This window comes from Psammomys obesus, unplaced genomic scaffold, assembly GCF_907164565.1.
Source record: "Psammomys obesus unplaced genomic scaffold, mPsaObe1.curated_primary_1811, whole genome shotgun sequence".
NCBI lineage: Eukaryota > Metazoa > Chordata > Mammalia > Rodentia > Muridae > Psammomys > Psammomys obesus.
In genome coordinates this window covers 21,392,093-21,405,052 of record NW_026596046.1, presented here as the reverse complement: position 1 = coordinate 21,405,052, position 12,960 = coordinate 21,392,093, and the positions used below count along the sequence as shown (strand labels likewise).

Below are 12,960 nucleotides of genomic sequence, written 5' to 3'. Positions count from 1 at the left end.
CCTAACCTAGAGGCTGATGACTATGAAGATACCTCCCAAAACAAAAAGAGGAAGATATGGGGATGGGGAGCTGTGGAAGTGAGGGGAGGGGAGAGCCAGCCTAGAGAAAGAGTGGGGTTGAGGTATGTCCAACCCCCCAAAATCTCATTCTGAGATTGGCAGGAGTAGGGCTTCTCCCCCTCCCCTGGGCCTACGTGTCCTGACACATATAGCCCTGTGCTTCTACCCCTTCTGCCCCGCTGGGGAGCTCACATAATCTGGTAGTCAGGTTAAACTTCCTCTCCCCTTATAAAGTCATGGCCAGCAGCACCTGGAATCCCTCCTCATGTAAATTAGGTATCCTCAGCATCCCAGGGCCCCTGCCAATGATGTACACTAATCCAAAAGTCCCTACCCATCCCCCAAAGGTTTAAGTGGTCTTTGTTTCCCCAAATTAAATGGGTTGTCTCACTCAAGTCATCTCTTGAAAAGTCTGTCTTTTTGATGGGATCACTGTCTGAAGTCTTTTTCACTGCTGCCCTCAACCTCATCCGGCTCCTGTTTCCCCTCTCATGGTTTATCCCATTGGTCTCAGTCACAAGCTGATTTAGATAAAATGGGCGGGAAAACTGCATAGTGAGTGTAAACTTCAGGATAACATAACAACATAACATAACATAACATAACATAACATAACATAACATAACATAACATAACATAACATAACATAAAAATTATTACCAATGTCCTATCTCTCACATGTCAGGCACTCTGCTTGATGTTAAATGATAGTCATTTGTGATCACAGCAACTTCATCAATGGCAATCCTGTTCCAGCATATTGGAGGGTACTGAGGACAATAAATGGCTTGTCTGACTAGATATGGTAGGGCAGAGAGATTCAGTCATTCCTTCTGTGACTTGGTAGACATGAGCAAGCCCAGAAACTTTAAAACAAAGTACACCAGGTAATAAATCAAAACAAAGTAACCCTCCCAGCATCTGGGCATGGTGACACACATATATAATCCCAGTACTTGGAGAGGCAAAGGCAGAGGCAGGCGTATCTCTGTGAGTTCCAGGCCCACCAAGGCTACACAGAGGAACCCTGTCTCAAAAACAAAAACCAAAAAACAACTCCCTCCAAAACATAAAAACAAAACAAAATTCTCAGCATGTTTGTAGCATGTGCATGGCCAAGGAGAATATTTGCTTTGGCCATTTCTGAACATCTGATAGCCAAGCTCAGTGCAACTCAATGTGATTCTTGATTATCCACAGCAAGTATGGTTTTAGCAGGTCTGGGCCAGGGGTTGAGATCCTCATACCCAGTGACCCCATGACAAGATGACAGAGGAAGGCCTGGCAAGGCTCACTGACAAAACACCAGAGATGACTTACTTCGGGGCATTGCCAGTGGACCTGGCTAATGTAACTTTCTGGTTTTTCTAGAATCTAAGCTGGGAATGTTTGCTGGAAGTGAACTCAGAAACCCCAGCTGGGCTCCTCTCATCATGGAAAGCCTTTCAGTGACCTGCATAGCTCAGTCGCACTTACTCTGAGGAATGATGGCATGTTACTGGAGCTCTCATGCTTACTTCTCCAGGACACTTTCAATTCTGTCCTTTATCAGACAAGTAGATAAGGAATTCAAGAGACCATTTATATCAATCTTTCAGATTTAATAGAAGATAAATTTGATCTAACAGTAAAAGGTATGGGGCTGGGGAGATAGCTGGCAATAAAATGCTACCTGAATTTAATTCCTAGAGACCAGAAAAACAAACAACCAAATTCAACCAACCAACCATCTAACCAAATGAAAACAAAATAAACAGATGTGGTGGCATTCACTGGTAATCTCAGATCTGGGGAAGCAAAAAGATGCAGATCCCTGGAACTCACTGGCAATCCAGCCTAGCCTACGTGGTGAGTTCCAGGCCAATGAGAGAGCCTGTCCAACCAAACCAGAGAGAGACCACAGAAAGAGATCAAGAGTCAGTGTCCAAACCCCAAGGAACAGAGCAGCAGCATGAAAACTAGACAGGTCAGGACAGACTGTAGGAAATGTCTGAGCCAAGCCTCATCAAAATGAAAATGTGTCCAAATAAGCCCTTTGACTAGATCCCCCACGCCCAATAACAACAACAAAAATGTGAAGAATAAATGGAGAAAGAGTAGAGGACTTAGTAAAATCTACTAAAGGGAACAGGGGCTAGACTATGAGGAGCACCATGTCTCTGAAGACAATGTCAGCTGACAGAGGTCTTTCCTTTCTTCATATGATAAAACCCAAGAATGTAAATTTACTCTAAGCTAAGGAGACACCATTTTCCCCTACTGGAATGGCAGGCTTTGTGGCAATTGTTGGTTACTGTAGGCTTGTGCAGGCCCACAGCACAGGAGACTTTTCCCTCCTTCCTACCGGCTGCATAGCCTGATGGGGCCAGGAACGCCTCAGCAAGACATAGTGAAGTACATGGCAAGGGGCTCTTCTCCCTGGAGTCCAGCACGAACCCAGGAGCAGCTGGCCCCACCCAGAACCACAACCACAGGCCACACAAACTCCCACTTGCTCCCAAAGATACAATTTTGCCTGGGGCAGAAACAAATTGGTTCCATGGGGACATTAACATTAACTCATGAAGGGGAAAACAGATAGGAAAAGATGATTCTGACGGGAAGATACTACACAAGTTAGATTGAAAGGATTTTTCCTTAAGGCTTATCCTGTGGTTTAAAATATCATTTTCTAAGTTTACATCTTTGTAAGGGGGTAAGGGGGGAGTCTTGTGCTAAAAATTTATATATAAAAGCATATCAGAAAATGAACACAGAGATCTGGGAGCTCCAGATGCCAGAGGAAGCAGGACTTAGTGACTAGAATGGATGATGACCCTTTAAGACCAGCACTGAGACACGGTATCTGATAGCAACTGGCCCTGGACCACATGGAATCAAAGGGTGCCTGAGCCATGCCTTTGTCAGGTGGCCATAGTAGGACCTGCCCTGCCAGGTGTGTGTATGTGCACCATGTCAAACTGATGGACCCTGCCTTCCACATCAAACCCAAGAGGAAGGAGTGGTGGGGTAAAGGGGATGGGCTGCCCCTCTGGAATAGCACCCTGAGACTCGCTGTTCACTAGGGAAGCTCAAAAGGCCACAGCAGCTGTTCCATGTTCTTGACACTCAATAGCTGGAGCTCCTGAAGGATCGTTGGGTGTTCCTTGCCAAAAGGCAACGGTCAGTGGTGGAACTTCCTCACAGCCTTCTGAAAGTTGGGGTAGAACTGAGCCATGCTTCGAGGGAAGAAGGAGTCCACCACACTCTGAGGGAGGTAGCCACTCAGGTCTGTCTGGAAGAATGTGACCACGTTGGTTTTGTTGGGCTCCCTGAGAAAGAAGGAGCAGAAATAGTGGGTAAAGCATGTACCATGGAAGCACCTTTCACGGAGCCATGACCAGCAGAAAGGGGCCCAGATATGGTGGTCATTTCTACTCCTGGTGGGGACTCAGTGCCCAGGGCTCCTCTCGCCCTCCTTGTTCTGGATAACATATGCTTTAGGGGACACACTACACAGTTGCTGCAGACACATTGGGAAGCTGATGCCATGCCCTAGGCAGGACAGCTGCTCCTTGTGGCTCTTATCAACTGTGTTTTTAGTGGCTGGGTACTTCTGGGTCACTCTAGGCCCTTTCCAGAGCCCAGCAAGGTTAAAACTTCCGTGCCAGTGCTTCCTATGAAACACACAGTGGAGTTTTCAGCCTGTGTAGTTTGTGACCACACAACATACTCTGTCACAGATTTGTCTTTTAAGTCTGACATGAAATTTGCAAAACTGGGGAATAATGCCATTCTCCTCAGCTGTTTTTTTTTTTTTTTTTTGTCATTAGAAAAGCTGATTATCTTGATAAGATGTTACTTAACATTTCAATTCATTTAGTAGCCTATCGTGAACTTTTTTTTTTTTTTTTTTTAGATTGCTCAATCTTAATTTAAAACATCACATAATGGTAATTACAACTTCTATGGACTGGAGTCTTGTGGAGTCCTCAGTCGTATTTTAGGGGGAAAATGCAGCTTTATATTCAAATTTTGAGCTCTGTTTTAGAGAACTGAGGGCTAATTTCTATGTGTGAAGAGCCTTTGGCAAGGGGTGGGAGAAGCCCAAATGCAGGGTCCCATCTACTGGTGAGGCAGCAACAGGGGATTAGGTTAACTCAGAAGCTGAAAAGGTAAGTAGGGCATGACCAACCAGGAGCCTGGAGGGGTCCTCCGGGTCACACACCACAGTGACCAGGTTCGGAAAAACTATGTGGCATTTTATTTGAGTGATGCTATCCACAGCTCTGGTCTCATCAGAAATGCCACACAGCATCGTACCTCAGAGGTTCTCTGACATGGAACCTCTGACATCAGAGACTCTACAGTCTGCTCCCCTGGCTACTGGGCCATGGCCACTGTTACATCACCCGAAGCTTGCCTACTGTGTGTTCCCTAAAGCAGCCCTAAGCTTCAGCCTCAAGGGGAACGGGCTCTGCTCTTACTCATGTAGACGCTCCCCTGCAATACGCCTGGCAAGCTGGACAGGCAAGGCAGGCCTCAGCATCTGATTACTGGGAATGGAGCTAGGAAAAGTGGTCACAGGTAGTTTTCTAGGCCCACACTAGAAGGTCCGGTCTCCTCTGTACTGGGACAGAGCTGTGTGTATGTGTGCGTGGCTTTATTACTGCCACACTCAAAAGTTTTGTGCCATTTAAGAAAAGCTTTCTCTTCTGCTCCACTTATCTATTGCCCACTTTTTCATTATGCCTTGATGGCAGTATCTTTAAAACAGCTTTCAACATCAGTAGCATCCTCCTTCCAATTTGTCATCCTTTAATATTGTGCTGACAAATGAGTCTCTAGCTTATTTATCTGAGCTTTAGAATCAATTTTTTTGTAACCTTAAAATAAACTTCTAAAAATTTGGTCAAGTATTTAATTACTAAAATTACATTGAATCCAAAGGTGAAGTTACAAGGAATGCACATTGTGAAAATACCAAACCTCACATTCCATGAACATGGAAATGTTCTTCCAGTCAGAGAAAATTCACTGGATTTTAATCACACCAGACTCTTGTGCTTTTCTGATATACATCTTGACATATATTGTTGTATTAACGTCTAAGCATTTATATTTTAGAGAGCTAATAGAAAGAGTATTGTACTTTTATTTTCAAATTTTACTTTTCCTCTGCTGAAAGGTAGGAAAGTGATTGCATTCTTTGTGAACTCATTTTGTATAATATGTCCTTGAGATTATTTTGGTCAAGTATTTTTTTTTTCAATTTTTGTATATAGATGACCGTGTCTTATGTATGCAATGATTATTTTATCGCTTCATTCTTAATACATGTGGGTTTTTTTTATTAAAAAAAAAAAAAAAGAAAGAAACGCTTTCCAAGAGAAGTTTGGGGAGCCCACTCAGTGGACAGGGTGTTCTGCGGGGGTGCCCTGTCTGAGTTTTAGTAATAGTCTAGGCACCGAGACCTGCTTCCTGGGACTGCGTGGGGAAGCCCGCACCTTCCTGTCTGGCTATCTGCAGGAGATGCAGAGACACATGAGCAGGTTCAGTCCCTCTCCTTGTGAACTGGGATGTTGCTCATAAGAAACCTATGACCTTCAGGTAACTCATTGCCTAGAGAGCTCTTGCCAAGATCCTGGCTGCGTCTATGAGTATATTCAGGGCTCTCTGGCTCCTTTCCAGGGCTGATTCACAACATGGTCTCAGAACTGTCCTCGAGGGCCCGAGCTCTGTCCCATTTCCTATAAAGAAAGGTGGTCATTGTGTGCACAATGGGTAGGGAATTCGCTCCTGTAGCCACTCTAGTCTGGTGGGTATTCTCAGAGAGTACAGAGATCTGGAGCTCTGTACGGCACTGTACTTCTGGGCTTTTACTGTGGACACATCTCCTAACTATCGTAACCCTTACTTATTTGCTCAATGGGACTGCAAATGGGGACATGTGCCTGACCTGTTCTGTGGGGCTGGCACCTGGTGGTGGTTGGTGCACAGCTTTAAGCCCAGCACTTGGATTCAGAGGGAGAAGGATCTCTGAGCTGGAGGCTTGCCTGGTCTACAGAGGGAATCCAGGACAGCCAGGGCCACCCAGAACAACCCTGTCTCAAACAAAACAAAACAAAACAAAGACCTAAAATTAAAACAATAACAAAATCCGGGTAACACCTCCTCACACTTTGCCAGGTGCCACCTATGGACGACACGTCATTTCACTGAGCACCTATGTGTGACAACGTATTTTGGAACATCACTATTAGTTTTGCAGATTACAATCCAAATGCCTGTTTGTCTCAGACAAAGTCCTCCACCCACTTTCCTTACCCTGGCAGTGGTTCACAGAAGCACCCGCATGGATGGTTAAATCCTCTCACAAAACCTGGCTGTGGGGGACACAATGGATGTTCCACATGGGTAGCTGGAAGACATTCATGAGGTCAGTGAACTCACCTTGAGACAGCAGGGTTACCACCAGTACTGAAGATCTGCTGTCTGCACAGGCCCAGTGACTGAAGGCCCAGCTACGGACTCTGCCACCTTCAACTTCCTTATGCTTACACTCACTGCAAGTTCACGCACACATGCCTGCTCAGCCCCACACACAAACACACATGCTCCCATACATGCACATACACGCACTCGCTCCCACACACAGTTTTCTCCAACTCTTTAAGAATTTCCGAAGGGGGAACCTTTCGGAATACAAGGCTCAGGTGGGAGAAGATTCCTCTCTCAGACTTCAGCCCACAGGAGAGTGAGGACGTGTCCCCCGTTTTCTCTAGAGGCAGATGCAGAGGAATGGTTGGGCTCTGCTCCCCACAGGACAGGAATGGGGCAGAAAGCAACCATATGATTAGGGTGCTCCGGTGGACGACACACTGACTACAGAGAGATTAACTGCTGTCTGCATGTCCACAGTATGAACTCTGAGCTCAGCGGAAATGAGAAACAGGGCTTACAACATCTGGGGCATAACAAAGCCTGGGCATATGCTCTCCCCATTTCAGACCCTAAGGCATAAGATCTCCTTAACTCTACAAGGGAAGAGGATAGAACACATGAGCTTGCTGATGGGTTTTAATCACTCAGCTTTCCTTGAAGATCTAAGGGTGCGAAAGACAGAGCCCAGGACTAGGACAGCAAGTAAACACCTACCGTCACTTACCATTGGAACTGATGGTGCCGTCCTCATATTTCTTCACCAGTACCAAGTCCACAAAGTCCCTGGGAGAAATGAGCTTCATGGCAGCCGAGGGTGTGGTGGTTCTGCTCACACAGAGTGTCTGCCAAAACAAACAGGGCTCAGGCCTGCTGAAGACAGGTCCATTGCATACCCAGAATTTGGGAAATAAAATGCATGGACAATATGGGGAGTTCCCCGTGGGTGCGTTAAGGGTCCTAATGATTTTATCACTTTTCAAATGATTTCATCTCCATGTCTTTTAAAAAAACAACTCACCTGAGAACAGGTTGTGTGATAAAAGGGTCCTCTCCCCCATCCACCTAGTATCATCCTAGCTTGCACTGTCCAGTGTACAAGATCCCTTGTGATGCTAAAGATCTTTAGGAATTGTGACCTCACCCTCACTATTTGTTCATGGTGCGCCACACTGGGCTCAGTATGTCAGTTTCCCTTTCTTAAGCACAGTCCAAGAAACAAGTCCATTTCTGAATTCATCTAACCTGTAGCAGGCACAGTGGAAGTAATCGCTAATTTCTACAATCATATCATCTACTGAGTACATCTGACAGAGGCACTGTTACAGACACAAGTTTGCTCCAGGTTCACGTCTCATCCACACATCATTTACGCTTCTCCTATTAAGAATTAGGACACTTGAGGGCCGTCCAAATCATGCTGACGAATGTCACCTGAAAGAGGGGGTCCTTGCCGCCTACTTTCACTCTTTCACCTAATGAACACCCCTCCCCTTCCCACTGGCTTCTCTGCTTTTCGGCATGCCCAAGTTCCCCAGCAGCCTGTGCTTTCTCTCTTTCTGTACCTAATATCCCTAATATCCGCTGAAGACTGTGTCTCTCTGGTGACAAGCCAAATCTTTTTATGGACACTTGAATTAATGAGAACAAAGCATTCCCACATATCTCATGCAGAGATGAAAAATACTTTTCACTTTGTATTTAATCATGCTTTATCCAAATTTCTAATGTAATCATGTTAAGAAATTACACTTTACCCCAGTCCAGTACTTTAAGAAAAAGTACTGTGATCAAAAGAAATATAGGATTATTTTTTTTTCAATCTACATGAATATCTCTAATAAAATTTGGCAATGTCAAAAAAAAAAAAAAAAACCAACATGCATTATGTGGGGGATAAAATGGAGTCAGAGGCTGGGCCTAGTGGTGTAAGCTTGTAATCCAAGCACTTGGGAGGCAGAAGCAGGTAGATGAGCCTGGTCTACATATTGGACTCCAGGCCAGCAAAGGCTACGTAAAGAGACCCTGCTTTTGTTATTGTTGTTTGTTTGTTTGTTTTGTTTTTTTTTTAAAAGTTTAGTGGGCTGTGTAAAACAGAGTTTAAGAAAAAAAATTAATTACACACTGCTTAAGAAAAACATTCTTCTTGTTGGTGACTTGCTTTGTTTATTGAATTGCAATGTAGCCTTGTCTAGTGTGGAGTTCATAAGTAGTCTGGCTCTCCCCAACCCCCTAATCCTCATACTCCAGACTGCTGAGATTACAGGTATGTGGCAGCAGGGGACCAGCTCCTGCTGGCTCCTTTACCTGTGTGCACTTGGCAACTTCTCTTTACTTCAGTCAGACCGTTTTCCTTTCCCCAGGGCTCAGGATAGGGAGCTTGTGGCCAGGAATAGGACATCCAACAACTGCCTTGACGTCGCTGACAGGTTAAGCATTGTTAAGCCGTTCAGGCATCAGCCTGCGGATTGCCTAGCTTTTCATTCTCTTTGTCCCACCAGCCACTGTACCGAGACCAAAAAGAACAAGGGTGCTAAAGAGATGGAGCCACTTTTACTCCCAATAGATGATGCACAGGGCTGTCGGGGTGGTTTAGTGGGTAAAGTATTTGCTGTGCAAATGTGAAGACTGAAACTTAGATTTCCTAGAACCCGCATACAAGCTGGACAGGAGTGTTAATTCAGCTGTGATCCCAGAAGGGATATGGAGGCAGGGAATCCCTGGAGTAAGCTGACTAGAACTGTAAGCAAGCTCCTGATTCAGCAAGAGACTCTGCCTTAACGTATACAGTGGAGAGTGACTGTGAAAGACACTTCTTGGGGTTCCACACACAAATGAACCGTATCCACACACATATGTGTAATACACACACATAAACATATACAAACACTCTCTCTCACACACACATTTGCGAGCCCTTCTGTTATGGCCTTTGTATAATATATAAACGGCACTAACCAAAGGTTGCTTAGCTTCACCTATTGGTGCATAATAGTCTATATACTCTCTCTCTCTTTTTTTTCTTTTCTAGTGCTGGTGCCACTTAACTCAGAACAAGAAAATCATATCTATTTATGTGGCTCTTTAAATGCCCCCACGCAGAACACCTGGTATTTAGAAGGGAAGCTGTTTAACTATTAGAAATGGAAAAAAGGAAGAAAAGAAAAGAAAAAAGAAAGAACCACTTGTCATAAATTAAAGGCAACTGCAAATTCCACGCAAATTTGCTAGGGTTCTAGTTCAGGCCATGTATTGGTCTTGCAGTAAGGGAAAGCAGTAAGTTAAATAGTACCTAAGGCACATAAGTGCCTGAGATTCACTCTCCTCTTACTGGTACGGGAGAGATGGAGGGAGAGCTGAAACACAGTATCATCCTTGCTGTGTGTTTCCATTCCATCTCTGACTGTGAAGAACACAAAATTACCTTTCTTCCCAGGGATCTCTGCCCCATCCTTTACACAACAGACTGAAATGAAATGAAGATTCTCTGTCAGGACAAAGATACCTACCTAGCTCTACAGATTGGCCAGCTGGGAAACACTGTGAGGTTTCATAATGCTGCCTGCTTATGTAAGCACTGGACAGTGCCAGACAGGTCCTAGATATCAACACTAAGATGATATTCAAATCATACAAGTCTACTCCCTTAGTGTTGCTTGCAGATTTGCTTTCACTGTGACTTTCTACTCTTCTGCGCTCCTATGGTCAAAAGCAAGCAGGTTCTTAACTTATTATAGTTATTAACTTATTATCATTATAGATGATGCCAGGACAGCTTCATCAAGACCGGAGCTGTCTCCTGTAACTCGCCCCTAGCTCATGCGGCTATTTAAATTCACATTTAGGTTTGTTAAAATGAATAATTCATTTCCTCAAACCAGTCACCTTTTCACGCTCTGCGGCCCCATGGAGCTTGAGGCTCCCACACTACACAAGGCCGTTGCAGAACAATGCTGCCATATACCGAGGCTTTCTACCAGGCGGGGCTGGTCTGCAGGGAACACACCTTTATAAAGGAGACACTGGAATCTGGAAGTGGCCACTTGCAATGGTCCTGCTGTGAGCAAAGAACCAAAATGGCTCTGTCAACGGACAATGTTTCAAAGTAGATCTGAGTCCATATCTGGGGAGCCCAGGCTTGCCCTGTGCTTTCCCATCGATAGCCCCCTGACTCTGCTGAGGATTTCTGGGCCTCTCAGAGTCACAGTTTCCTGACAGGGCCAAGGCTGGGCTGCTGTGTAGGGCACTCCTCTTGCCTATAGGTGTTAGAGATCCTTCTTTAGAGGAGGTAGGGTCAGGTTACTGCATCAGGCCAAGACACGACAGATAAGACACCCAGAGACACTTACGTCAGTGATGCTTTGGACAATTTCAAAACTGGTCACATTGTCATCCCACTTCTCCCGGAGGCCTCCAGCGACTGGCTTTATGCAATCCCACACCTCTTCCGGTGTCCCACACAAAATCCCTTCTCCTCGGTACCTGGAACATAAAGAGGATTTTGACCCATGGCATTAATGAAATCTGTTTTCCTTAGGATTTACCTCAGGTCTATTACATGTCTCTCCTAGTTCTAGGGCCAGCTGACTGAAAAGGGACTACAATGTGCTAGCCCCTACCTCCCCTCCAGCCTGCATCAACAGGTACTGAGCCCTCGCAGAAGACAGCTTTCTAGACAGGATTCAAAACACAAGCTGGTACTTTTCTGGAAGATGACCGGTGATGACAGAGAGCTAGGGTAGACTGAAGCAACCCCAGAGACACCAGGAAGGGAGTCAAGGTTCTGACAAGCTTTGTTAAAAGTGTGCACTTACAGATTCCCTGGAAACTCCTCAGATGGCCTCCAAGAAATTGAAACTCCATTCTGTCAAAAGGCACAGGATTGTAAAATTTTAGAGCTAGAGGAAATCTAGGAGATGAAATCTCAAGACATGATTCTCCAAGGTCACCCAACCCGTTCCTGGCACAGCTGGGATCTGTCATGGATGTAGTTGCCTTCATGGTAGGTGATGGGCTGGTGATGAGCAGAGTGGTCTGGTTGGCTGACTCCAGGAGCTGTGGAGTCAATCGCCTTCAATTCCATCAAGAACTTTTGTTTTCTTAAGCAATTTAGTGATAATGTGTGTGTGTGTGTGTGTGTGTGTGTGTGTGTGTGTGTGTGTGTGTCTGTTAATCAGGAGCGTCAAGGAAGAAAACTACTTCCCCGTCGCCCTCCGGGAGAAGGGATCTGCGCTCTTTGGTACCGAGTTGCAGGTCCAATCCTAACCTCACAGTCAGGTGACCTTGAGTGTGCTTCTAAACGAAAGGGGCAGGAATCTCCAGGAGTCCAGCCACCCTCAGTGGAATCACTCTCTCACTCCACCTCCGGTGTCCGTGGTGCGGAAAATCTCGGGCAGAGGAGAAGCCAGGGAGTTTGGAGGACTCCAACCCCCGGGAGCTGTCTCCAGATCCCCATTCCCGCCCAGTCCTTCACTCACGTCTTCCCGGCACTTCTTCCAGCCGGACGAATCCCGCCGGTACCGGAGCACCTTCCCCGCCACGACCTCACTCTCCTGCGTGGCCCAGGACAGGTCCATAGTCTTGGTGGGCAGGATCCCAGCTGAGCAGAGCCCGTTCGGCTCGGCGGAAAACCGGGCCTTGGGCGGAGCCTGGCGGCCCGCCCCCTGGGCTCCGCCTCCCTTTCGGAATAGGTCTTCTCTCTCCGACAATTCCCGCCCCTTCTTGAAATTGGCAGGTCTGGAGACGGATGCTGGCCCTGCTGTACGCGCCGTCGACTTGGGGCGGGTCTCGGGAAGTCCTGCTCTGCAACAGAAGGCTCTAGGTAGGGCTGGGTGCGGGCTAGGAACCGGCTAGGTATGGAGTTCGGGCGTTTTTCTTTTGGCGCAGGGATGTCTGCTTCTGATAGTAGAGGCTGAAGCGATTCCCATCTTTTTTCGTTGATTAGCTAGTGCCTTTGCTGAATAGAGGAAGAGACAACTTTGAAGGGATGGGGTTAAGGGGAAGAAGTTGAAACCAATGCCAGATCTATTAACTTCCAGATGCTCAGGGAGCTCTAAGTAGACAAACATACAGAGCAGAGAGAACCATGCGTTGGCACCAGAGGAAGACCCTGGCTTTCCCTTGAGAAACTGAATCCAGATTCCAGAGGTAGAAGCAGGAAGGTGACGCATTAAAGGTTTGCCTGGGCAATTTAATGAGTCCCTCATCTCAAAGTGAAAAAAGTAGAAAGAGCTCAGTAGTGGCGTGCTTACCTAGCATAATCAAAGAGACAAATAAATAATAAGCAGACCAGGGTATTTTCAGTAACTTCTGGACACAGAGACAGCCAGACCAGCTGGGGAGCGTGGAATTCCTTCCCTTTGATAACAACAGCCCAGGTTTCCCCTTCTTCAAGTCTATCTCCAATTAAATTGTTTGAAACCTCTTTACTATTTCTTCAAAGGCCGGGAAGGAAGTGTGACTTCAAAGTCCCCCGTGGAA

General features: G+C 46.0%; 1 protein-coding gene across 1 annotated transcript; it reads right to left on the bottom strand.

Annotated features, from left to right (window-relative positions):
- Positions 1 to 627: 627 nt before the first annotated feature.
- On the bottom strand, positions 628 to 12,110 carry Stard5 (StAR related lipid transfer domain containing 5). Its single transcript, XM_055623570.1, has 6 exons — positions 11,958 to 12,110; positions 11,295 to 11,344; positions 10,830 to 10,962; positions 7,208 to 7,325; positions 6,367 to 6,460; positions 628 to 3,371 (listed from the first exon to the last, which is right to left on the bottom strand). The coding sequence occupies exons 1-6, from the start codon at positions 12,054 to 12,056 to the stop codon at positions 3,224 to 3,226; spliced, it is 642 nt and encodes a 213-aa protein (XP_055479545.1). The 5' UTR covers positions 12,057 to 12,110; the 3' UTR covers positions 628 to 3,223.
- Between the last annotated feature and the right edge of the window lie 850 nt (positions 12,111 to 12,960).